General features: G+C 35.8%; 1 protein-coding gene across 1 annotated transcript in view; it reads right to left on the bottom strand.

Annotated features, from left to right (window-relative positions):
- MMS22L (MMS22 like, DNA repair protein) overlaps window positions 1–25,356 on the bottom strand; it is a 166,168-nt gene that overhangs the window by 82,612 nt on the left and 58,200 nt on the right. The window contains exons 12-14 of the mRNA XM_036767929.1: window positions 24,528–24,647; window positions 23,600–23,829; window positions 21,322–21,831 (exon numbers count right to left, since the gene is read on the bottom strand). Of these exons, the coding sequence (XP_036623824.1) occupies window positions 21,322–21,831; window positions 23,600–23,829; window positions 24,528–24,647 (860 nt within the window). The remainder of the gene's footprint in view (window positions 1–21,321; window positions 21,832–23,599; window positions 23,830–24,527; window positions 24,648–25,356) is intronic.

Genomic DNA, 25,356 nt, shown 5'->3' with positions numbered 1-25,356 from the left:
ACATTTGGTCCTTTATCCACTGTGTTCTGGGAACTTTTAACAGTTCTTTATTATTCTATATCATATTTTTATCTGTCACATTTGCCACGGATCTTTCTCCCACAAACGTGTTTTCTTTTTTCTTTTAATTTTACTTTTTGTTGTTTTAATAATGACTGTGATGATAATGATAATAAATGTCAGTTGTGCAAAAGTGTTTTCGTTTTAATGAAATCATTCAGATCCATCTTGTCCCTACTAATTTCTTTTATTTGCTAAGTAGGAAATGTTATCTCCCCTTCAACAAGGCAAATATATTATTTGTTGAATGATTCTTATGACTTTTTGTGCCTTACGCACAACAGGTTCTCACTCTTTGTTGACAGTTGAATGTTTTAAAAAATTAAACTAAGCTTATCTACTACAAATCAGATATATGCCAATTACATTCCTATATCCTATCATTTGTTTCTTGCTTAGAAAAGTCTCCTATCACTTTGTGGATTACAGAAAGTTTTCTACACTCTAATTTTGTGCACTTAATGTAAAATAACATGTGAAGTAAAGGGCTTCAAATTGAAGGACATAAAATAATTAGGGAAGAAAAAATTCACATAATGAATTCTATTATTTACCTGTTAAAAAGGAAAAATTGAATAAGATAGTCTCAATAGAACTATTTTTCTACTTCACATTGCAATTGGAAAAACAAAATGGCAATACTCTGAAAAAGTAAAACATTTAAGAAAGGATTTAGAACTGGAAAGGACCTTAAGAGTTCATCTAATCCAGCCTTCTCACTTCTGAGATGAGGAAATCAAGGCCTTGAAAGGTTAAGTGATTTGACCTAGGCTGTAAAGCTCTAGTTAGTGACATTAGGCTTTCCACAACAGGATTTTATCTTGCCCTTACCTCTAAATTTAATTCATTTCTAACATGATGTGTTCTTTTCTACAAGAGTATATCTAAGTATAATAAAAGACTCATAACTTAGGTGACTACCAAAAAAAAAGAATGATAATATTAACCTCAATTGTTTTCCTTTAAAATTTTGGACCTTAATATTTAAAACTCTAAAAAATCTATCTGCCCTTGAGATACAAAATGGAAGCAAGTTGGGGAAGACAGGAATGAAAGTCCAAGACTTAAGACTTTAAGTCCAAGACTTAAAGCTCTGTGTGAAATTTTCTCTCATTTCAACAAATTATTAGATAAAACTTATGTCTTAAGCTAACAATGAATTCTCTAAGAAAATTCTGTCTAGCTCAAGGAATGGGGAAACAATTTCTATTTCATTTCTATTAAACATATTCGGTATTTTCTAGGTCTAATTCTAAATTTCTGAATTTAATTTAGCCATAGAATTTCTCCATTCTGAGGGATACTACCTGAAGATCAATGAAAGGTGGCAACAAAAGAGAAGAAAAAGACCTATCTAATTGGGTCTGAGAGAGGAAATAGGAGGAACAAAATATTAAGACCCTTGCTCAAAGAATTCCACCTTAGAGGTCACCTGGCCCTGTCCTCTCTGCAAAATAAACATTTATCCTCTGCTTGCAGCCTTCCCAAGGTATCTCATTTCATTTTCTGTGAGTTATAATTATTAACAAATTCTTCCTTATGTTAACTGCAAATTTGCTTCTCTGTTGCTTCCATCTATTGAGCCCTGCCAATAAATCTAATCCCTCTTATAAATCAACCTTTCAAATATTTAAAGACAAATCATTCTTTCTCCCCTGTGAGGCTTCTCTTCACTAACCTAGAAATCCTTCAACTGCTCCCATTTTCTCTTTCATATGTAAGTGCCAGAATATTGAAAGTTGATGTTCTCTTAATACTAGAATTATGATCATGATTCTTCTTCAATCTTCTGATTCTAAAGTTTCCAACTATTAATGTAATTAATGTACCACTGGTACTGTAAAACTGTTAGCAAAAATTGCTGACTGTAAATTAGGCAAAATTAAAGTACTTATCCACTGAATAGTTAAAGAAGTTCAAGGTTCAATCCTAGGAGGATCTGAGGACAGCATCAGTGAGACAACTATCACAAAGTCTCCCTTAGTGAGTCTCTCTTGAAAGGGAACATTGGTATGGATGGACCCATAGTTTGACTCTGTTTATAGCATTACTTGTGTCCTTATGGACATTAGTCATTTTTACAATCTAGGTTCAATAGGAAAGGATATTTAAGAAAGTAAAAATGTGAAGGAATTAATCAGCAACCAAGACAAAAAAAAATTTTTTTTGAAGCACCAGAATCTAATGCTATTATCCCTGGAATTTCACTAACATCTGACAGATGAAGGACTGGAGCAGCTGGGTCGAATGGCAGCTGAATGTGACAGATGTACCAAGCAGAGTGCAGAGATAAGAGTTCCTAACTGCAGACAGCTGGAGGAGGCCTAGTGACATTCTCAAATGACTGAGGTTATATATGGTAGCTAGACTGCTAACATCAGTACTGTCAGGCACTGGCTAAACCATACTGGAGGTGCTGAGAAGAAAGGAGCTGAGGTTCTGGATATGGCTTACAAGTCTTTCCCACTGGATTATCATCATTTAATGAAAGAAGGAAGAAAGGAACATGTATTAAGAGCTTACTATGTACAAAGCACTGTGTTAAGTGTTAGAGATAGAAATTTTTAAAAGTAAGTCATTTTCTGTTTTCATGGAGATCACATCGTAACGGGAAGGACAACATGCAAAGATAGACGGTTTTAGCTGCAAGACAGATGGAGACGCCCTATGGTCCTTAGGGTAGCAACAAAGCCCATGGGTAATGTATCTTTTTTTATGTCATTTCCACTGACAAAAATCACATCAGTGTCTGATGTTGAGCCATTTTATTTGATGGTGCCAAGAACTTTGGGGGAAGGAACTTTCTCTTCTGAGTCTTCAGAGTCTGTGGCTGCAGCATCGGCAGAAATAGTTGCCTGGCAGTTATTTCCACAAAGATTTCTTCCCAGAATAATGACTATGGGTGCTGGGCTAGAAGCAGCGAGACAAAAGGCCAATGTTGCTCTCAGAGCTCTTGGGTTTACGCTCCCATCAGCAGCAGTTGGTGGTAGTGAAGAAGGTGGGCCCTTTCTCCACAATGACACTTCCCTCAATAATGGCTGCACGGCCTGGGCTAGAAGAACTGGTAATAATAGGATGGTGGTAGAGGAAGCACTGATGTTCACAAGGCTCTTGCATTTGGGTTCTGAGGCAGCTTCCATTGGTATGTGAAGGGAGGTGGTAGTCGAGAGAGTTGTGGTGGTTTTGACTTGCCTAGCATGTGTCCGTTAGGGTGCCTAGGCTAGCTTGCCTGTGCTGTACATAGCACCCAACAATGCTTTACACAGGATATAAGCTTCATAAATGTGTACAGAATGAATGATTTCTATAAAATTGTTAATGTGCTTTTTTCTGTGGGGTCTGTAAGAGTAAGAGTTTTACATCTTTCATTTAAAAAAAAATCCTTAATTACATAAAGGGCAAAAATCAAGGAGATATTGCAGTCAAACCTTTATATACCAGCCCACTTCAACAAAATTTCCAGCTCTTGCTAGACTCTACAGTTGTGAGGCCATATGTGGCATTCTAGGTCCTTGGGTGCAGCCTTTTGATGGAGTCCAAGTTTTGCAGAACAAATCATTTTATTAAGGGGATTTGTTCTGTGAAGTTTGGATTCAGTCAAAGTGCTGCACATGAGGACCTAGAGAAAACGTGGCCTCAAGGCTACAGGTTCCCCATTCCTGCTCTACACCAAGAACAGTACAGCCTCTTTATGCAAAGGAATCAACAATGCTACAGGAAGATAATCAGCAAGTTTTGGAACATTCTGGGAAATGGAATTTCTTCTGCCAATCAAGGATACGTCAAGTTATATACTTAAGTAAATAATAAAGAGATCTCAGGATATCCTACTGCGATCTCCTTCAGTCATTAGAGTCACTCAGACCTTCCTTTTAGGGCAAATTATTCAAATGCTGCTTAAGAAAAAGCCATCCTTAGTCACATCACTTATAAGTAGCAAATGACTGCAATCATTTTGTTTCTATCCATTATTCCTTCGTTGGGGATCTTGTATGTTAACTCTGCAGTAAATACTATAGACTTCTATGAAGACTGCACTCACCAAACCTGTGTCCATCCAGTATGTACTTTTCTAATTTTGTCTTACCTGGTCTCAACGCGCGCGCACACACACACACACACACAAACACACCGCCCCTCCTAGGACTTTTTCAGAAGGTTTCATTGGGTAAAACGGAATTTTTATGTAATGAGGGCACCACATCTGACCCTTGCCTTCCCTCAGGGCATAAGAGGGAAATGCTCCAATTTCTAGATGCAATTTCTACGATGTCCAATTTCTATGATGTCATCATTGTGGGTATGTCCTCCAATTACATGAATCACAACCTATCCATGCTTGTCTATGCTATTTAACTCTTCTCCATGTCTTTTTACAAATCACATGATGAGGTATCTTCCTCTTGTTCTCATGACATTGCACACACATTGATATAGCACATGGGTTGCCTACCCATAATTCAGTTCATCGTTCTTTTGTTGTTAAAGTGCTTTTCTTTCCAGACATCCTTTATACCAATTCTCCTCTCCTGTTTATAATAAATGGCAGCCTCTTCATACCCACTTAGCACCTCTTTCCTGCCTTTTGGTTGGTCCTCAACTTCAATTCTTCTGAGATTAGGATGTATTATGATTCACGCCCACCTATTGTCACTAGAAGAACATTATTTATATATGAGCCTTTGCTTCAGGAAGTTGGGTTCACGAAAAGAAAAATAGGCTATTTCCAAAAGGTAATCAATCCCCCACTCCTCCTTCTGCTCAATTCTGGGTCCAGCTCATTGCCCACATGCAGTGTATGTCTTAATGTATATGTATTGATGGATACGCTCAATGGATTTTCCATCCAACTATATCACAGTCTCTAGATAATAAGCATTCTTCAATCATTTGTTTCTTTTCCAGGCAGATAGTAAGGAGGACCTCTTGAGGTCCAACCTCGAGGACAGCTAAGATCATAGAAGGCCACCATGGCAGTCTTAATTCAAAATTGGTCAATATGTCAAAGACATGTGCTTTTCTCCATAAAAGATATCCCATTGTGGGATTACTTCATCCATATAGATGAATGGGAGCATTTTCTGACTCCAAAAGCTCAAGTCATTGGCTCTTATCTACATACCTGGTGAATGTCAGGGAGAGGATTTGAACTTAAGTCTGACTTACACGCTATCTCAAATCAGAATACATATATTATAACTGTTAAGCTAAAAATCCTGAATGGAAGAACCTGAAATATTTTCTATCCACTTTTTTGAACGAGATTAACATGGTATATCATGGAACAACCATTGGGCTTGGAATTATAAAATCCAGGATCAATCCTAATTCTACCACTTATCCTCTCTATGACTTTAACTTCTCAGCTTCCTCCACAGTGAAATCAGCACAATGATTCTTGCATTAACTATTTCACAGGGCTGTCATAAGGAACAAATTAAATATTATAGATGAGAGCATTTTGTTGCCCTAAAGTACTACTATTACCAAGGGACCTTGGAGATCTTCTAAGCTAGCCCCTTTGTTTCATAGATAAGGATACTATAGCACAGCGAGGTTAAGCAACTTGCCCAAGGTCAGACAAAGAGAAAAGACCAAAACCTTAGCCTAAGGTCTTTTAACTCCAAGGCAAGTGGTCCTTCCCCTGCACTACAACCCTCTAAGCTATTGTTTCAACTCAAGAGACAAATGGGAAGGTGGAATTTTACTGGAAACATAGACTGATGTTAAGTCAATTATTCAATGTTAGAGTCACATCTTTTCAAAGATTCATGGAAGGTTTTACCATGCTAGTGTTGATACTATCATTATTAGTAAGCTTGCTAGATTTAATATATATTCATATCTCTGTTAAACATCACCTAGGCACTAGGAGCTCTTAACCCCAATGCACCCAGGTCAGGGGTTATTAACCTGTTTGGTGCCATGGACTCTTAAAGCCAGCTGGTGAAATCTATGTTCCCCTTCTCAGAACAATTTTTTTTTAAATGCATAAAATAAAATATATAGGATTACGAAGGAAACCAAACACTGGTTAAAAACAGAAACAGTTGTATTTCATCCCCCCCTATCAAAGTTCACAGACTCCCCTAACAATGTCTCTTTACCCCCGACCTAGGATGAACCTAGAGTTGCAAAAGGTCAGGGCTTGAAAAGCTCCAAAGGATCCGCAATGAAGAGCTGCTTGCCTAGCCCCAACGTGGAAAGGGGGATGCTTTTTTTTTCAATCCCTTTAGCTATTCTCCAAGAAAACTGCCTATAGGAGGCAGCAACGGCTGGCAGTGGCAGTAGTAGCAGCAGCAGCATCTCTACGGTGCACAGTAGTTAGCAGCTAGCTTCATTCTTCTGTCATTATATAAGCAAGATGACATTGTTCTCTAATCCAGCCAAAGCTGATAAGTACCATCAACCTGTCACTTCCTACATTTCAAATTCGAACATCCCAGCATCAAAGAGTTTTTACATTTCGATTTCTTTTGCTGGCAGCCGTCGGTAGCCTCTCATTCTCCCACGGTGTTCTAATGCAGCATTTGCACACCGGGGTGACTCCCAGACTGAATAGCAGGTCAGCCCCTGCTCACTGAGCTCATCTGTGGCCCATGTGCTAGGCAATTTAGATCCAATCAGCCCTTATTTAGCTCAAGAGTAATGAGCAGCATAGTGACACAGACTTAAGCCTGACCCTCAGGACACTGCTCATCAAGCAGTAAAACTGTGACAAAATCATTCATCTTCCACCCGCTGGCAAGAAATAATACTCACACTCACTGTATTACTTTTCAAGATATAAAAAAAAAAAGTCCTGAATTTTCATGATGTGAGACATTAATTTGCAGAAAGCTGAATTCCCTTAAACCCCCCTGTTGCTATGAGCTCACCAGGGGGAAATAGGCCTTAGGAGACTGAAATGGAATAAAGAAAATTGCTCCAGCTTTCTTTTCATTTTAAATAAGCCTTAAATCTGACAAGAGATATCCTAAAGAGAGAAAAATATATATATCTTGTAAGGTAAAGAAGAAACAATTGAAATTAAGAGTTTCAAATGCTAGTTTCATTTCGTATGTGTTCCCAATTTTGTTCAAATAAATAAATAAGAGCAGAATGAAAGCAATTACTGAGTCTTCTCCACAAGGCAGAAGGAGGAAGGTGAGAAAAAGTTCCTTTTGGGAAATATGGTTCCAAAAGTAAATTGCTTCAGTGAAATAAAAATGTGCACTGATGGTCTTCAAAAAACATATTTAAAAAAAATAACTTCAGGTCCATAATCAGTAGGTGCTCAATTCACATGGAAGATTAATTTACTCCCTACTCCCCATAATGTTATAACATAATACATGGAAATCTAAAATGAGCAAGATAAAATAATCTTAGCTAATTTTAAAAACAAATACCATTTATATCACAAATGCAATTATGCATACACTGTTATTTTATTAATGTTATTTTAAAATTGCAACCTGTTTTTTGTCTTTGGGAGTCCTAGGGCTCCCCCATTAATTAATTAAGAACATAGTAGGTGTTTAATAAATGTTCAGGCATACTCAATGCAAATCATATCTTAAAATCCTGATTTACAAAATAAATTAAAGGATCATTCTTTGCTTTACAGAATAATTTACCACAAAGTTCTTTTTAGAGCAGTCAGTTCTCTTTATTCTCTTAAAATATGTGACTCCCTAGAATTGGAATTCACAAAATGAACTCAGTTTAAATTCAGCGGGCTGATCTGTAACATGAATCTAGTTATTTGACAAAATGATACTACAATCAACATTTTCAATAATGCCTGTGAAACAACTAAATGGAAAACAAAAGAAAATTCCCTTTACAGTTATATACAACATACGTGCAGAAGAACAGTTTGAATTTTTATTCCATAGACCCACTTTTACAGACAATCTTTGTGAGGACAAGTTCAAAAAAGCAAATTTAAAAAAATGCTACTAATGAAAAATATCATAATTATCTATTCTTTTATTCAGTTAGCTGAAATTAAAACTCAAAAACTAATTTTGTCACAAGCCAAATTTCTACCAAAATACTATGTTCCAAAGTCCATTCACAGGAACATAATAATGAGCAAAAGAAAATTGTAGGCTTTGTAAAATTTTAAGAAATAAAGAATAGGCTGCAGTGAAAGTAGAATGAGATTTGGAATCAGAAAACATGAGTTGTGATTTACCTACATGGCTCCAGGCAAGTCATGTAACCTCTGGGCTTCAGTTTCCTTGCTCTTATTCAATAACGTACATTACTCACCTACTAATTGCTAGGGTGGTGGAAAAAAAAAAGCCAATGCAAGTCCCTACCCTCAAGAAGCTTACATTTAACTAGGAAGATACAATATATACATAGAAATGTAAAGAAATGGTAATTTCAAAACATTAAAAACTGAGGTTCAGGAACTGCTTTGCAGAGAAGGCAGGAACTGAGATGAATCTCTAAGGAAGGTTCTGAAGGAAGATGAGGAGAGAGTATTTCACAGGCACAAAGGCAAGAAATGAGAGGTTTAGACTACCTCATCTCTCAGGTTCCTTCCAGCTTTAAATCTTCTGCAGCCTATGAAATCACATTAATGTAAGGTACTATTATACTTCTACATGTATCCACCAAAACTATGATTACAAATGATAAGCTCTGGAAGCTGATATTTTCTGAGTAATAGTCACTCCAGATTAAAGTGGTTAATAATTTAAAAAAGCAAAATCATGTGGAATTTTAGGCTTTTGAGATGTGACTTGAGTTGTTAATTAGTTTCTTACGATCTAGAAAATGCCATTTGATGCTTTAAATTTATGATATACTTTAAAAAATACAAGCTACATGTAATAGAGTCATGATTTTATATTTAACCTTGTTTTATTCTTTGTACATATCAATCTCCACATTTGTTGATATTTGTCATGTTTTGAGTAACAAAAAAGAAAAAGTTTTAAAAGATTATGAGAGAACATAAAATTAAGAACAAAGGTAAACTTTATATATATTGCTAACATCACAGGAAGAGATGGAAAAAGAAATTCCACTGAAAATTTAAAAATGCATAAATAGCTAAATGTTAATCTACTTTGTGTGTGTAAACATACACACATAAACACACAAGTACATGCATAGACTATATATATACACAAATACACACACACACACACACACACACACACACACATATATATATATATATATATATATATATATATATATATATATATATATATATATATATATATATGTACTATGAAAGTTATGAAAGAAATACAGAAAGCCCTAAATAACTTCAGGTATATATTGTTTACAAAGGGGGTCAGCACTATAAGATCTCAAACTATCTCACTTAACAGTTATCATCGAAATTATTTAGAACTGGTTAAAAAACAGCCCATTTAAAAGAATTATATAAGTAATAAAATACAGTAGTCCAGTGTTCAGTAAACCCAAGTATGTAAACAAATGGGGAAAAGAATCTTAGTACTTCCCCATTTGACAACAGTTATTGAGAAAACTGGAAACTTTTGCCAAAAAAATAGGTTTAGACCAACATCTTATGTATCATATACCACAATAAGCTCCAAATGGGTAAACAATCTAAATACTTTTTAAAATCATAAAAAAAACCGGATAACAGAAGAAGACACTTCTGACAACAATGATTAGAGGGAGATTTCTTAAGCAGAAATTGGATAAGGTATTAAGATAAATTAGAAAGTTTTGATTGCATAAAATACAGCTTCCTCAGGAATAAATCAAATCAGCTTGAATATGATGAAACAGTATCAATTGCATTAATTATTTCTAATAAAATATGGGTATCCAAGATACATGGGAAATTGACACAAACATATAAGGCCAAGTTCCATTCACAAAGATAAATGGTCAAACCATAAACAGTATTCAAAAAAAGAATGCAAATGATCAATAATCATTTGGGGAAAAATGTTTAAAATTGCTAAAAATAAGAGAAATGAAAATTAAAACAATTCTTGGGGTTTCACCTTACATGGAGAAAATTGGCAAAGGTGACAAAAGTTGAAAATAGTCAATGTTAGAGAGGATGGAGAGAGACAGGCAAGCTAATACACTGTTGGACGATTTGCAAATTGACTAGAAAAACAGCTCTGGAAAATAACTTGAAACCAGACTAGAAAAATAACTGTTGTTAGTATACCCTCTGACCCAGCAATATCACTATTTGGCATATACCTCAAAGAGGTCAAAGATAAAAGGATATGTTCCTTCATATACCCAAATATCCATAGCATCTGGTTTGAGGCGGCCAGCAGCAGCAGCAGCAACAACAACTAGAAACAGTACTAATTAACTAGGAAGAGGCTAGAAAAAACTGGTTTTTTTTGTAAATATAATGGAATGTCGTTGTATCTTTAGAAGTGAGAGAGATGAAGAATACAGAAAAACTTAGGGAAACTTTTATGATCTGATACAGAGCAAAGGAAGTAGAACCATGAAAATAATATGCACAATGATCACAATAAAGAAAAGGAAAATAACACAAAAATGTAACCCAAATCAGGTTAACTTAATCTATTTTGATTCTAGGGGACAGATGATGAAACTACTTCCCTCTTCTGATCACAGAGATTAAGAGCTGGAAGGAACCTAGAGACCACAGAGTCCAACCTCCTAATTTTGCTGTTGAGGAAACTAATCCCCAGAGAGGTTACGTGACTTTCCCAGGGTCACAAAGCTATGAAAAGTCTGAGGCAGAGTTTGGCCTAAGGTCTTCCGACTCCAAGTCCACTGCTCTAGTCACTATACCCCCAGGAGATAAGAGTATGGTTGTGGAATTTTACATAGTGTTAGACAAAGACAAGTGTATCCATTTGGTTTAACCGCTTTTCTCTGTTAGAGGAAAGGGTTCTTTTAGGGGGGATAAGGAAGAGGAAAGGGAGAGTATTAAGAGATGATAAAGTTAAAACCAAAGTCAACACATCATTCTGTAGAACAAAGATACAGTAGGAGGGAAAAAAATACCCAAGAATAAAGCACAAATTATTTAAGCAATGTTTCAATTCCGGAAAGGAACTGTGATTTTGTTAAGAGTGGTCACTTTGCATGACACAGATTGTATCTCCTCTACCATGAATGAAAAATTCATTACTCTACAATCTAGCCTGTTGATAAGTCTCTCTAAACTTAGCTGGGCTAGTCATTAGAGAACAGATGTACATAACCAACACTAGATGTACTATTCACAAAATAATTAACTTTCTGTCCATTTGCTCCATTCTAACATTTTCACCTGCCATAACTTGAGGCAACTGTAGCTTCTCCCGAAAGTATAATCTGGTTTAAAAAGAAGGTAACATCAACTGTTCTTCTCACCTGGGAATAAACACAAGTACTCTTCTAGAAATGCCTGAGGGTAATTTTCTAAAGTTTCAGACTATCTGCAAATACCCTATCCCAACTACTGCTAAAAACCCTGTTGCTAAGCCACCTACTGCAAATAGTCACTGGAACCACGGAAATTTCCAGTTCTCTACTTCTAACAATACTGAAGACATGGACAAACGGCACTGACTGTTTTGGCTAGAAGTCGGAGTGGAATTGTTCTCAGAACTGCCTGGCCTCAGTCTAGGCAGACAGTGGTAAGAATAATTTAAATCAGTGAAATCTTAAGAGGTTCATAATCTATCCATTGCAGATACTCCCTCCAATGGTAGAGATGGATAGTTCTTTAATTTTTTGGTCTCAAGATTCCTTTAGGTTATTAAAAATTATTGAGGACCCCAAAGAGCTTTTGTTTATTTAAGTTACATCTATACGTATTTACCACATTAGAAATTAAAGCAGATAAAATTTTAAAATATTTATTCATTTTAAATATTAATATATTACATGTTAACATAACTGAAATTTATGCTAAGTGAACTATCAATTATTATGTTTAATTTTATTGAATAAATTTATATTAAATGAATTTTTTAAATAAAAAATAACTACTGCTTCAAAAATAAAAATTAGTGAGGAGAGGCATTGTTTTACGTGTTTTTTTTTTAATCTCTTTAATGTCTGGTATAATAGAAGACATCTAGGTTCTCAGTTTTTTTCCTGAATTCAATCTATTGCAATATACTATTTCGGTTGAAGTATATGAAAAAAAATCTAGCCTCATGAGGAAGAGTATTTTAATAGGTAAATAACATCTTAGTATTATTTTGAAAAGTTTGAAACTAAAGAGAATTTTTACCTTACCCCCCAAAAGGGTGTGAAGGACCCCTAGCAGACCATGCTTTGACAATCCATTGTATAGATTATAACCACTGCAAACCTCATATCCCATGCAACTATTTTGTCCACATCATCCTACAAAGCACACATAGGAGCTATCCAATATGGTAGAAGGCCTTGTACTTTTAACAATATGTGAACACCAGTGACTCCTGTCCTATTTTCTAAAAGTCACTTAGCTTTGAAATGCTTTCTTCCCCCTTCACTGAACATACCTTCCTCATTATAATTTGATTAGGCTAATATTTACATTATGTTTATAGAAATTAAACTCTGCTATGGAAAATCCATCGTATAACTCACACAAAGGGTATAAAAATGACTATCTTAAAATTTTTAATCTATGTTTTAAAATGTAAACATCAGAAAACAGCATAATGATACAGTGGAAGAAAGGTCACGTGTAGAGACATAGGACTTGGTTTTAAACGCTTCTCTGCAACTTCAATCAACAAAATGTGGGTATGCACGAATAAAAAAGTGAAGATCTATGTCGTCTAGAAGCTTACGATAAACTAGAGGGATATAACATATTTAAAGGTGAGTCAATATAGAATATAAGGATAGGTACTAGACCTGTGAGAGCTCTGAGAGGTAAAGCGATGTGATATGCCCAAGGTCACACAGCCAGACTATAATACACTAGATTGTCCTTGAAAGAAGCGATTGTCTTTTGTCTCTTTTTGTGCCTGGAGTATAGTAAGGACTTAATAAATTTTTTACTAATTGATTGACTATGTAAAAATTTTCAAAGAGTTACCTTCAATGTGGCTTGTCTTATTAAGGCCACTGTAATCCAGCTGTTTTTATCCAATCAATAGTAGAACAAAAGGTAAACTTAATAAACCTTCCACTAAAAGGATTTATCAACCTACGACATATTTATTATGACAACACAAAACTGTTTCCTTTGGCTTGAGAAACACAGCACCATGTGGTGAGATGGAACAGAACAATACTCATTCCTTCTGATAAACTTACTGCTAAATCTCATCTCAAGCTTCAGGAGATCAGGGTGGTCTAAATAACTATAGGGAGCCATGTGGTTCAAACAGGGAACCAAAGTGACTCAAACGGGTTTGGGAAAAGTAGCTTTTATCTTGCCCCCAACGTCTTTTAATATATCATTTTTTTTTTCTATATTCTCTATTCCTGATGTAGTACAACGTCATGGGCACTTTTATTCCCTAAACCAGAGCTGTCCAAACTTAGGTTTTTATTGAAACAATAGACAATATATTTTGATTTGCCATTTTAGTGAGAGCTCTGTGGTAGCTTACTAATGCATTTATGTAAATTTCCATGCTTGTAGGCGGGCTGCATTTTGGACAGTCATGCTCCAAACGGTTCAGATGACCAATGTTTAAAGAATGAAGGTTTCAGTACAAAGATGTTTCTTAACAGAAGTTTCTCCTTTGATTTTTTTTTTCCCCTGAGGTTTCTCCCCACCCTCGTTCTCCTTTCTAGTTTAAGGAAGGGAAATACATTCTATTGGCATTCAGAAATACAATGACATCTCTGGGAACAACTATAAACTGAAAATCAAAATGCTTACCAAAATCAGATGTCATTAAAACAGCAACCACGAGGAATGTCCTTTATACATTTAAGGGCAAAGTGGAAGCAGTTTTTCCTTTCTTTACCTAACCAGATATTGTGGTGAAGTTACCTAGTTTCCCTTGGCAATTTTCAAAACTGCCTAGTCACAACCCCTTCTGTTCTTGGCAGGGAGACAAGAACAACAGAAGTAGCACTCAAAAGACGGTGGAAAGGAGGACTGGATGCTGAGGGGGACCCCACACAATGTAGTGTGACAAAGTGAACAGTTATCCCCAACACTGGAGACCAAAGAAATACCAAATGAGGATAATTCAGTGAGCCAGCAAGTTAATCTTCAAGAATTCTCAAGAACATATAGTAAAGAGAGTAGATAGTAGAACAATCAACTGAAACAAAACTGAGATTGTGGCTGATTATATTAAGCCCTTAATACTTAAATATCCCTTTGGGTTACCATGCTATTAAAGAACGGTACAATAAGTAATATTTTGATAGAGCTTACTATTTCTTATTTATTTTTTCATTCATATGATCAAACATCTTTTAAGACACTACTACGTACAAGGAACTGTACTAGATGCCAGTGATAAAAAGGCCAAAATGAAACATGCCCAGCCCCCAAGGAATTTATATTCTAGTGGAGTAGGGGTTGGAGGCAAAACACAATCTCAGCAATCTGGGAAAAATCTAGGATTTAGAGTCAGAGGGACTAGGTACCAATCCTCCCACTATTATTTACTATCTGTTGTCAACCTAGACAAGTCATTTAGCTAGGATGAGGACTAGATAACCTGAGGTCCCTCCCAACTCAAAATCTGCTCTTCTGTATATACAAAATGAGAATATAATGGCATTCTAAAGAAAGATGAAAAGCTAACAACTGGGGGAAAAAGACTAACAAATGGGGAGAATCAAGGAAAGAAACAGCAAATGAGCAGAGAATATTAATTTGAAAGAAAGTTCGAGGGTTTCTGCATTTTCCTCAGTATGTAGCAAAATACCTTATATACATACAATAGGTACTCAATAACTGCCTACTGAATTTGATTTCACAGGGAGGGTCCTGAGTCACCAAGAAAATAATCAAGTTATTACTAGGAGCTTCAGTTTAGGAAAAGAAGCGTGCATTACAGTTTCCTTGAAAGATTTCCAACATAAACGGCTAAAAGTTAGCTGTCGGGCCGTAGGTTTCTGTTACTATGATAATAACTGACTGTGTTGGATGACTAAGGTGTTGCTCTGTTTTCCACATACTGGAGAGTTTCCAATTTTGGCAGCACTTATGTTCCTACAGATGGCATCTTAAAAAGGCATCCATAAGGTGATATCTTGTTGCCTTGGTCTATTTAGGCATTAGTGGGAATTGTCCAATGAGAAAGTGAAGGTAGTGAGAGGAAGAGATACATAGGTCATCAAGAAGTAACACTGTAGGAACAAAGTAGCAGAACATGAAGCAGCAAAAAGAAAGAACAAAGCGAGATAGTAATCCCGTCTTATGTATTACTGTTTTCTTGGTTCAACTTTGTTTTCTTAGTTTTTGTATTCTTTTTTTTCCACATGTGCTGCATTCATTTTATTTTTCTTCCTTTGTCTATTTCATTCCTTTTCCTTCTTCATGGTTTCCATTCCTACTTTAGCAATGTTTGCAATGCTGACAGCAATCTTCCCATTATGCCATGCCTTTTTGTTAAAGTGTATCTCTGATTATATGTATTGGTCTAATTTAAATTCTCAAATAAGACACTAATATTCAGAGAAGCAAAATACAAGATGTGGCATATGGTACACATTCGGCTTCTTGGTGCTTTAGATAGTGGTTCTTTACTCAAATCAAACGAGGTAATATATGTAAAGTACTTTTGCAAACCTTAAAGTGAAATATTAAAGTGAGAAACATGGTCAGACTTATGGCTTAGAAACAATAATGTAAAGGACAGACCTTGTTCAGTAGTTTTTCAATCATGCCCCACTTAGGGTTTTCTTGGCTAACATACTGGAGTGGTATTTTATTCTCCAGCTCATTTGACAAATGAGGAAACTGAGGCAAACAGGGTTAAGTGACTTGCCCAAGGTCACACAGCTAGTACGTATCTGAGGCCATATTTGAACTTACAAAGATGAGTCTTCCCAATTCCAGGCCCAGCACTCTATCCACTGAGCTGTCTAGCTGCCCCAAGGATGAACTAGAAGAGAGACAAAGACTGGAAGTAAGGAGATGAATTAAAAAGATTATTTAAATAATACAGATAAGCTGTGATGAAGGTCTAAGGTGGTTGCCACATGAGGGGAAAAAAGGGAGAAATGCACGTTGTGGAAGTAGGACTCCGCAACTGACTGGATATATAGAGATAAGAGAACAAGAGTCAAATCTGACTCCAAGAATTTGGGCCTAAGTGATCAGAAAGAAGCTGTACTATACTGTTTCATGCTCCATTTTATTATCATCTCATGCTCACATAAAAAAAATCTAAAATATGAAAAAACAATAAAAGCAAATTTTGATATAACAATATGATTTCCTCCTAAGAATGGATAACTTCTCAAACAAACAAGGAAGAAAAATTAAAGAGTTAAAAATAGGATTCATTCTAAGAGAGTAAAAAAATTAACAATTATTAATCCTAATAAAGCTAGGGTAGGGGAGGAGGGAGGGATCACAAAGTCCTATAGGATTGGAAAGGAAGTCAAAGGTCATCTAGTTCAACTTTCACCTAAAACATGAATCTCTTCTACAAATGAATCCTGACTTTCAAAATGTCTAATGTGTCCATATTAAAAAGAATGTGACAGTAGGATTATCTGTTAACCATCTTCACTGGGCTAAATGAAATGGAAAATTTTGCTTTGAAGTCAAAGCCTCTTGAGAATTATTAGTGAAGACATAATTTTTTTAAAGGAATTTTCTTTTTGAACTGCCCAGCATTTTTAGGTCAGTTCACAATTGCCTTAAAACTTTTCTCTAAAAAAAATAAAGAAACCACCCCCCACCCCCACCCCAATGTTGTTTTATTTAGGAGTGAACAGGCTGTCAGTTGATCAATATCCATTTGGTGGTAAATTCAGAAGTCCACAGCCTCCTTTAAGTGGGTGAACAAACAGGTACAGACCCTGGGAGTTTATTGTTTTGTTTTATAATTATTTTTTAATCCAAATGATATTTTCAGATTCCAAAAGGCATTTCAAACTACTCACCCTTACTTGAGTAAAAAAGAAAAAAAGTGATCTCATGAGACCTCATATGGCAAGTTTTAGCCCAGAGCTAATTTTCATAGCTGTGTTATAAAACTCTGAAAATAAGGGTCTATAATGGAAATGCTGACAGACCCTTAACTATAGCAGCATGAATGGCTATAATTAAAGAACAGCTTTTGGCTTCACCTAACTCCTTAAATGAAAGATTGCCATTTCTACAATAACCTGGAATAAAAGCAAGTGGAAAACCAGAGATGTGATTCCAGAAAGGTAATGTGATATGTTAAAGAGGATTGCTAAAACTATTTGACATTCTAAGCTTTAAATACTGAGGCATTTAGTTAACATAACCAAGTCAGTATTTTCATAATGCTACTTAATCAGCAATAAAGAATGCTCCTGTGAGCCATCATCTCGGGTTAGCAGAAAGTGGCATATGAAGTTATTATTTCTTAACAGCCTAGGGGGAGCTGCTTCTCCCTTTAATCAGGGATCTCACTTTCTTCCTACCTGTAAATTCTCTGTCATACAGTTATAAAACTATTACCCGGCACAGTATACAGAAAAAGGGGGGAAAACACATTTATGCAAGGACTGCTACCTTATTCCCACCTGGATTTTAAAACAGGAGAGATTGCTATAGTAATGTATTTCATCCTTTTCCCTAGTCAGGGATGCAGCCAGGAATAAATATCATCAATCTATGTAAGCCAATCTTCTCCGCTTATACCGAAATTCAAAGAAACTAGGTCCTGATCTGAATACAGTTGTTGTTTTTTTAATGCAGTTGCCTTAAATTTTAGTAACTACCAAAAATGTATTTAACTTGTACACAGTAATAATAAAGGACACTCAAAGGAAATAACTAGAATACTAGGTGATCAAGGTTTCCAGTAAGATCCCAGAGTTTAAGGCTGGTATAATAATCTCAGGTATAATAAGTATTAGAGGAATTTTTTTTTAATCATCATCACACTAGAGGATAAGTCCTCTGTCTCCAGGCTCTCTCCTGCAAAATACTTTTCTTTTCTACCCCCTCTTGGAGACTGAGTGTGTCTATCTCACCCAGGCTAGAAGTCCATTGGCTAATCAGGGCTTCATCATTTTGGTGTTATACTCAGTGCAGACACCCGATGGGCTTAGCCTACTGTATGCAGCTCAAAACTCCTGAGCTTGAGTGACCCACTAGTCTTAACCTCCTCCAATAGCAAGGATTACAAGTTTGTACCACCATGCATGGTCAAGACCTAAACTCCATCACTGCAATGGTTAAGTACTGCTCCTGAGAAGGCAAGGTTTAGCATTCCGGATCTAGAGCTAGAAAGGAGGTCATCTAACCCAAATTATAGGTCATCTTATTCACCTCATTCATTTTACTGATGAGAAAAACAAGACCCATTCTGAGAGGTTAAGACTTGCCCAAGATCATAGAGGTATGAAGTGGCAGAGTCTAAATTTGAATTCAAGCACTGTGAATCCAGGTTCAGCATTCTTTCTATTATAATGTGTTGTTTTAATCACTAGTGCTTAAAATAAAGTTGATCAAATCACACCTTGTCTATCACATTCGCTGTAAATAAACTAGCTTTTAAAGAACTGAATATTCCAAATGAATGGGAAAGATTCAGGGAAAACCTGTGAGTAAAACATAAAGCTATAAAGATCTACATGTTGTTACTGCATTTTTTTCACACTTTATATTCATACTTATGTCCATTGAAGATAAAACTGCCTAGCAACTTTGGCAATGAAAATGTAAATGGGCAAGTGCTCCTTTCAAGTAAAATCTCCACCCACCCCCTCATAAGCAGGGAGCAATGAAAAAAAGGAAAAAATAATGCTAATAAAATTATACCAAAACGCTCACTTTTTAATGTCTAGATGCGCAGAGGACATTAATTCCACACTCTGTATGTAACAAAGCCCTCCAGTTAAATGAGACTATTAAATACACATATAAATTTATTTCAAGTATTCTTCACTGTTCTATCCCCACCAATTGCTACATCCCTACTCAGAACAGTGGCACAGATCAATAGCTGCCTCATAAACTTGCAACTAACTGACAAATCAAGATACTTGTCTAACCTTCCGAAAGTAGTGCTAGCTTTAGTGCTGAAGGATTTTTTGTAAAGTGAATTAATGAGCAGCTATGTTTACTGGCGGAAGTGCAATTTAGATGTTAGAAATGATGTTAAAAAAAATCAAAACTAAAATGATTATTACAAATAAAATTTTATTTACTTTTCTCTACCTATTCTTCTTTGTGTGATGCATTTTTACCTATCACTTGATGATCCTAAGTTAAAAGTGACAAACAAAATCTCAAAGTTTAAGGATCTATAAGTTGCAAAAAGAAAGTAAGAGAAAGCACATAGGTAGAAACAGATATCATCAGAAATAATTTCTTACTAAAATCCAGACTTTATTGACTTTATATTTAAATACCTCCTGGGGAAAGGAATTAAAAAAATTCAGTGATTCTTTGCTAAATACATTAATGAATGTTCAGTGATTATTCATAAAGAAAGACAATAAGCAAAAATACCACTAGGTGTAGCCAAAAATCAATACTGGCTTGGGAAGAAACCAGTAAAAGGAAGAGAAAAATATGTTGGAGAATTGGGAAAGGAGGAGAAGTTTCTCAGGCTATTTCATGATTTCACACCTTTACCTCCTCCCCCAGGTGCTAGTGCCACCCACCCCAGAAATTTTTAAAAATTTATATTGCACATACTTTGATTGAGGCAGTTACCAAATCCAGGATTTCCCTGCCTATAACAAAGAAATCACAGTTCTAGTCCCTATATCTATCTTATATTATATATTATATATTTACATATTTATATATTATATATATGTTTTATTATATATTTTATATTATATATACTTATATTTGTGCACGCTGTCTCCCCCAATAAAATGTCAGCTCCTTGAGATGAAATACTGCTTCACTTCTGTATTTCTATTCTGAGTGTCAAGCATGTTGCTTGGTACACGGCAGGCATACATTTGCCCTTCACAATTATATTCATAGGATCATAAATAATAGGATTTTAGCACTAAGAGAAACTTTAGGGACCTGAGTTCCAACCTCCTAATTTTGCAGAAAAGGAAACCAAGATTCAGAGGGATCAAATAGCCTATTAGGACCACACAGTTAGGCTGCTCTGGATCTGAATCAAACTTCTTGACTTCTAGACCAAAGCCTCTTCCATGACACTGTGCTTCTTCTTGTAAAGTCTTTTCTGTATTTTAAAATACCCCACCCCTTCCCCAAATCCTCCTCCTTTGACATTTTAAAGCAAGCATAATAGCTTCAGTGCTATTTTCAACCTCTAGCATGACTGTATTAGTACTAAGATTAACTGTGTTTAGAAGATGTAATATCTCTGTCTGTTAAGAAAGCTATTCAAGACTACCCAGCCACATGTTACTGGAAAAAGTGCTAATTCTGAAAGCATACAGTTTTTAGGAATGGCTTTTTAAAGCATTTTTAGTTTCTGAGGAAATGGAAAGGGGATAATCAATGGTCTCCTTTTACAATTCCTCCCATGATAGCAAAATCCACCCCTAAACATGTATTCATGGCAGTGTTTAGAACCCCCAAGAGTGACCCAGCATGATTACTGTTACTTTTCTTCAATGCTCAGCTGACTCCCTGGGTGCAGAGATAAGATTCTAAAGAATAACTACTTCATCTAGACTATCCTATGCAACTCTTTCCTCTAAATGTTGGATAATACGGCATATTAACTAGGAAAACCTTCAGTAATCTCCTATTGGGGTCACCTTACAATATAGGAGATAAAATCCCATGTGCATTTTATGACAAAAAACAAATCCCTGAATGGCAACATGGCATAGAGACATGGAAAGCCAGGCTTGCTATCAGGAAGACCAAGGTTCAAAACTACCTCTGACACATACTAGCTGTATAACCCTAGACAAGTCACTTAACTTCTTTGTGATCTAGGCAACTTTGTAGGACTTGAAAATGAAGACAAAGGTGCTATCTGCTACCCAAACCAACAGAAATCACTGGTCTAGGGGCAGCTAGGTGGCGCAGTGGATAGAGCACGAGCCCCAGAGTCAGTAGGACCCGATTTCAAATCCAGCCTCAGACACTTGACACTTACTAGCTCTGTGACCCTGGGCAAGTCACTTAATCCTGATTGCCGCCACCCCATCCCCACCCCAATCACTGGTCTAAAGAAAAAAAATATCAAGAAATCAGTATTTGCATTTTACTGAAAAACATACCTGACTCTGGCCAAAACAGCTTGTAGAAAGTTTAATACAGTCCTGAGCTGAGCTTCTCGACAAGCAGGAAGAAGCATACTGAATCCATCATTCAACAAGATTTCCTCGGAAAGTTTCAAGTCCCGGCTCATTTCAAACACTTCTTGAACACCATCCATATAGATAGAAAGAAGTGTCCACAGAGCATGTTTCTGTCCCAACTCATTCTTAGATACTAAGAATTCCTTTGCTTTTTCACTAAAAGCACCAGAAAGTGTTTGGGCCAAAGCACCAACATCCAGGTTTCTCTGAACATACATTAAGAGGAAGGCCATTTGGCCCTTCCAAACGAGCGCCCTCTGTGAAGGCGTGACGGACCCAGGTCTGAGGAAGTCCAAAAGATCCAGGACACGACTGACCACATCTTCCAATTTTGCAACAGTGGCCAGCACCAGAAAAAGTTTAAAAAAATTCTGAAGACCAACTTCAGTTAGCTCTTCCATTCTTTTTTGATGGAATTTGGAATATATTCTGTAAAATAAAACCAGTATTTTAATAGACCTTATTGTTTTATTCATGGAAATACATTTCTCTACAACTTCCCCACATACTGAGCTCAGAGGAGGTCATCACCCATAGGGAAAAATTCAAACTTGAATTTCCAAATAAGAGTTTTCTATCTTCCTTCTTGCCAGGTTTTTCTTAGTGGCAGCAAGAAGGGTCACTACTTCTTAAGAGGACAAAGTCACAGAATTCCCTACCAACCTAGCATAGAGCTTGTGAGTCATACAGCAAATCACCTGTGACTGTATGAAAAGATTTGGTAGATTTTCCCCTAAAAAATGATACAAATGTGTGTTCTATAGATTACGGTTTTTTAAAAATCTTTTACTGCAGTCCCCCATCACATTTACTTATTTTTTTGGCCAAAAAAAGACCAATATTCACTCAATTATAAAATGATGAGGTTCATTCCAATATGAACCAATTTAAAATAATTTATAATAATAATAATAATTTATAATCCATTTGGTTATCCTCTTACACTCTCTTAGGCTTACTTTCTATCTTCAGTAAAACCCTACAATTGTAAGAAAGAAATTCATTTTTTTGCTTGGTAACAAAAATACCAGCAAAACTAGTTAAGTGTCATTTAATAGTCAACTACAATAGCTGAATATATATGCTCTCCTTGAATCAACAGATGTCTTGTTTACTGCTGAAAAAGAATTCCCCCTTACACTCTAGTGACAGGTTATCACACTTAGTAAAAACTGTATAATTAGTTTATTTCAGGTGGGAATGATACATTCTGATGTAGAAATACTGGAGAAGGAAAAGGCAAACCACTCCAGTGTCTTTGCCAAGAAAACTCCATTCCTAGTAAGGTGTACAGCCAAGACCTAAAACCCAGGTCCTCTGACTTCAAAGTCCAAAATTTCTTTCATTATGTCATATTTCCCCTTTGAATTAAGATCCAGTTAAGACTGGTCTCTTCTACCACTCACAGAAACATGAACACTAGAGTTGCATAATCTACTGGTCTGTGTCTCCACTAAAATATGAACATTAATGCTAGAGTCTGGGATATAACTTAACTGTCCTGATCTGCAGGGTATGTTCAGCCAGGGCAAAAACACAAGATATTATCTCTAGTCTCTGAGGATACTGGGGTTCTTTCATTTAACCTACTACATAATACTTCAACATCTTAAGGATGCTTTTGTTGGTTCAACACACTCATACACGATCAAATTTTATCCAACTATTTGCATGAAGAATATGCTGGAATTAATCAAAGGTCTCCAGAAATCCTAGGAATTTTAGTCCCAACAGGACCAAAGGTGCAGGAAGCTATGAAATTCCATACCAGGGATGAGTCTGAAGATTACATATGCTGAATTTGTTCCCTGATTTATCAATTTATAAAGTTTTAATTAGCAAATATCAGAAAAAGTATGCAATATATAAACATGCTTTCCACCCTCTACATAATGTTTTTTCTGATTCCCACCCCACTAACTTCCACTGCCTCCTCTACCAAATCACTGTGTATTTAATTTGTATGTACTTATATGGGTTTATATCTCTTCTGATAGATTTTAAGCTCCAGGAAGGCAGAAAACACTTCAATTTTGTGTTTGCATCCCCAGTTCTTAGCACAGTGCACATAATAGGCAATTTTTAAAAAATCCTTGCTGATTAATAGCTTATCTTGAAAAATTAATTAAAGTTGCAGTATTTCCTTAAAGACATTTTCCTGGACATTCTTCTTTTCAGAAGGAAAAAGAGTACATACCTTCCTTTGATTTGGTTCCAAGGATGAGTTTCATTAGTTGCTACAGCTTTTTTCATGACTTTTGCCAAAACACAAAGAAAAATGTTGTAACTACTGTTGGATTTATAGAGGTCATGATGGCTCTGCTCATCAGAACAACAGGTCTTCACTATTTCAAGCATAGACAAGGCTGACTTGGAAACATTTGCAAACTCTTGTAGACCAAGCCAAGGAATAGTAAAAGAACTATTCTAGAGGGGGAAAAGAAAACCAAATATTATATCTCCTGATAAAAACTTCAAACTGTAAAACACACTAAGGTCTATGAAGAATACGAGACTGACCCCATGTCTCAATAATAACAAAATATAATGAAACATCCAATACACTCAGAAATGCAATACAAATAGAGGTCACCATGTTAAAAACTTGTTCAGACTAAGGGGAAAAAAAATCTCAATCTCTTATAAACCATGCCAGATACCCTTCCTGCCTCCTCTGTTCCCCATCTAAGGCCATAGGATCTATGAGCACACACACCTTACTAAATAACCTTGGAAGTAAAATATAACAGCAAAAGCACCAACAAGTAGAATGCTTTTTTTAGGGTTATAAGCTAGAGAGAAAAGTATTTCTTCATATCTATGAGATTTATCTAGACTCAAAAGTATTAGTAGCAGATGTAAGATATATAGGAATCTTATATTGGTGAAAAGATGCTCACTTTGGTTAGACCTGATTCCACTGATAAAAGGAAGACTAAATTTTTCCCTTTTGAAAAAAAAATCTGTAATTGTTTTTGTGATTGGCAAATTATTCCCAGAATACTTGAATCTATGTTTAATGAATATTAACATTTTTAATGTTCTACAACAGTTATTCAGTGCACAAAGTAATACGCATAGATCCCTCAGTTGGGAGGACCAAAGTCGTAGCACTATTTGCTCACCAGATTCTTGCTGTAGTAGTCCCACAGAATTGTAACAGCCTGAATATTAGGATTCCAGAAACCACACAGTGTCAAGCAACAGTGAAGATACATGCGCACCTGTTCTTCTAATATACCATCCTAATAAAACAGAAACATCCAATTACATGCAAGCCATGCTTTTGAACACTCACATATGCTGTCACTTCAAGTACAAAGGTTGTCATGGAATAATTTTCTCTATAAACCTTATTACTGGTTATCTCCTTTTCATCAACAAAAAGTCACTAAGGTGGAGTGGTAAGCTAGGAAATAGGGTCTGACCACAAAGACATTGTTACTTGATAATGCACTGCAACTCGAGACAAATGCCTGAAGAAAATGTAAAAAACAGACTCAAAGAAACTTAATCATATCTATTTCATCTTCTACCAACAAGGTGAGGCCAATGAGGCAAAAGCATGTTTTTAAATATTAGTTTCAGAGGCCATTAATTAATCACTAATATATGGAGTATAGAAGAATCAGAATTTCCATTCGATTATTTTAAATGAGCCTATGTGTGGTAATAGATAAGGAAACAAGACTAGTCAATCAATAGGAAAGAACATCAACACAACACATAGAAGTACATAATGCCTGCTGACTGAATGAAACAAGGTGGAGTAAGGGTGGATGTAATGTAAGGTGTCCATAATCTAGATGTATTCAAATCCACAGGTCTAAGCCTAATAACAACTAATAATAATAGAATTTATATAGCTCTTTAAGGTTTGCAAAACCTCTACTTATATTATCTCATTTGATAATCAGCTTAAGAAATTAACTAAACTCATTACAGGACAACAGC

The sequence above is a fragment of the Trichosurus vulpecula genome, chromosome 7 (assembly GCF_011100635.1).
Source record: "Trichosurus vulpecula isolate mTriVul1 chromosome 7, mTriVul1.pri, whole genome shotgun sequence".
Lineage (NCBI taxonomy): Eukaryota > Metazoa > Chordata > Mammalia > Diprotodontia > Phalangeridae > Trichosurus > Trichosurus vulpecula.
The sequence above is the reverse complement of the archived record's forward strand: the minus strand, read 5'-3'. Positions and strand labels throughout refer to the sequence as shown.